General features: G+C 59.7%; 1 protein-coding gene across 1 annotated transcript in view; it reads left to right on the top strand.

Annotated features, from left to right (window-relative positions):
* Window positions 1-1,083, top strand: part of ADAMTS8 (ADAM metallopeptidase with thrombospondin type 1 motif 8) — a 32,211-nt gene that overhangs the window by 7,464 nt on the left and 23,664 nt on the right. The window contains exons 3-4 of the mRNA XM_006150649.2: window positions 320-412; window positions 608-718. Of these exons, the coding sequence (XP_006150711.1) occupies window positions 320-412; window positions 608-718 (204 nt within the window). The remainder of the gene's footprint in view (window positions 1-319; window positions 413-607; window positions 719-1,083) is intronic.

Consider the following 1,083-nt stretch of genomic DNA (forward strand, 5'->3'; position numbering starts at 1 on the left):
GCTGCTGACCCTCCATAGTCACAGAAGCAGAAGTGACCTCGCCCTGAGCGGCCCGGCATAAGCAGAGAGCAGGATACCTGGGGGTAGGGCTGGGGGTGCTGGAGGCAACTCAGAAAGGGTAAAGGACCAGTCCAGGGGGCCTTAGTGAGCAGGACCCTGAACCTGACCCAGACTGGACAGTGAGGTGGGCGCAGACACAGCTGGGCGGGCTCAGAGACGTGTCTGCTTTAACTGGGCTCAGAGTGGGACAGAACCAATCAGCCCCAGAAGCGTTTGGACCTGGAGCTGGGCACCGCTGTGAAGGGGGCTTGTCCCCCAGACTATTTCAGCAGAGAAGAGGGTTTCCAGAGACTGCTTCCAGCCTGGGGAAATGCTTGCCTGCATCCCCCTTCCCCCACTGTCCGAGTGGAAGGTGACTGCTGTGTCCCAGCCCCACTGCCAGTGCTTACAGCCCTCCCAGACAGCCTAGCAGAGTCCTTGGTCACCAGGGGGCTTTTTTGTTTGTTTTTGCTGATCTCGGGTTTGGAGTAGAACAGTGGGAGGCTAGGACGGTGAGTTTAGGTGGAAAGCGCGATTTTAGCGTGACCTTACCTCTTGTGCTTTGCAGTTACAAGCTGAGCCCTGTGTTCTGCCACTGCCAGACCTCCGGGTGACCCGCAGGGACTGGAACACTGCTGGGACCAACCAGGACGGCGGCGCGTTGGAGGATGTGCCCTGTGTACTTGGTCCCCGGGAGGGAGCGGCCAGGGTCTCCCCAAGGCCTGTGCCCAAGGGGCCAGTCCAGCATCGTAGGAGTTAATGTGGGTACCGCGAAGGGGAAAGCTGGAGTCCACACGTTGGGGGGGCGGGTCTCCCAGACTCCTGCTTGGTTTTACATTTCATCCAAACTTTCCCCCCTCTCTCCCCCTTTTCAGTTTCTCTCTCTGGTCCCAGGGGAGGGGAAACGGGAATAGTGAGAGATCAAAAATAAACCTCTTATGTCAAAGCCGGGAAGGAAGTATAAATACGAGGGCCCTGCAGCCCACTCGGTGCTTCCCGGGGCGGGGAGGAGGCAGGAGGCGGCTGCGCGGCCGGCGCGGGGCA

The sequence above is a fragment of the Tupaia chinensis genome, unplaced genomic scaffold (assembly GCF_000334495.1).
Source record: "Tupaia chinensis unplaced genomic scaffold, TupChi_1.0 Scaffold000292_1, whole genome shotgun sequence".
Taxonomy (NCBI): Eukaryota; Metazoa; Chordata; class Mammalia; order Scandentia; family Tupaiidae; genus Tupaia; species Tupaia belangeri.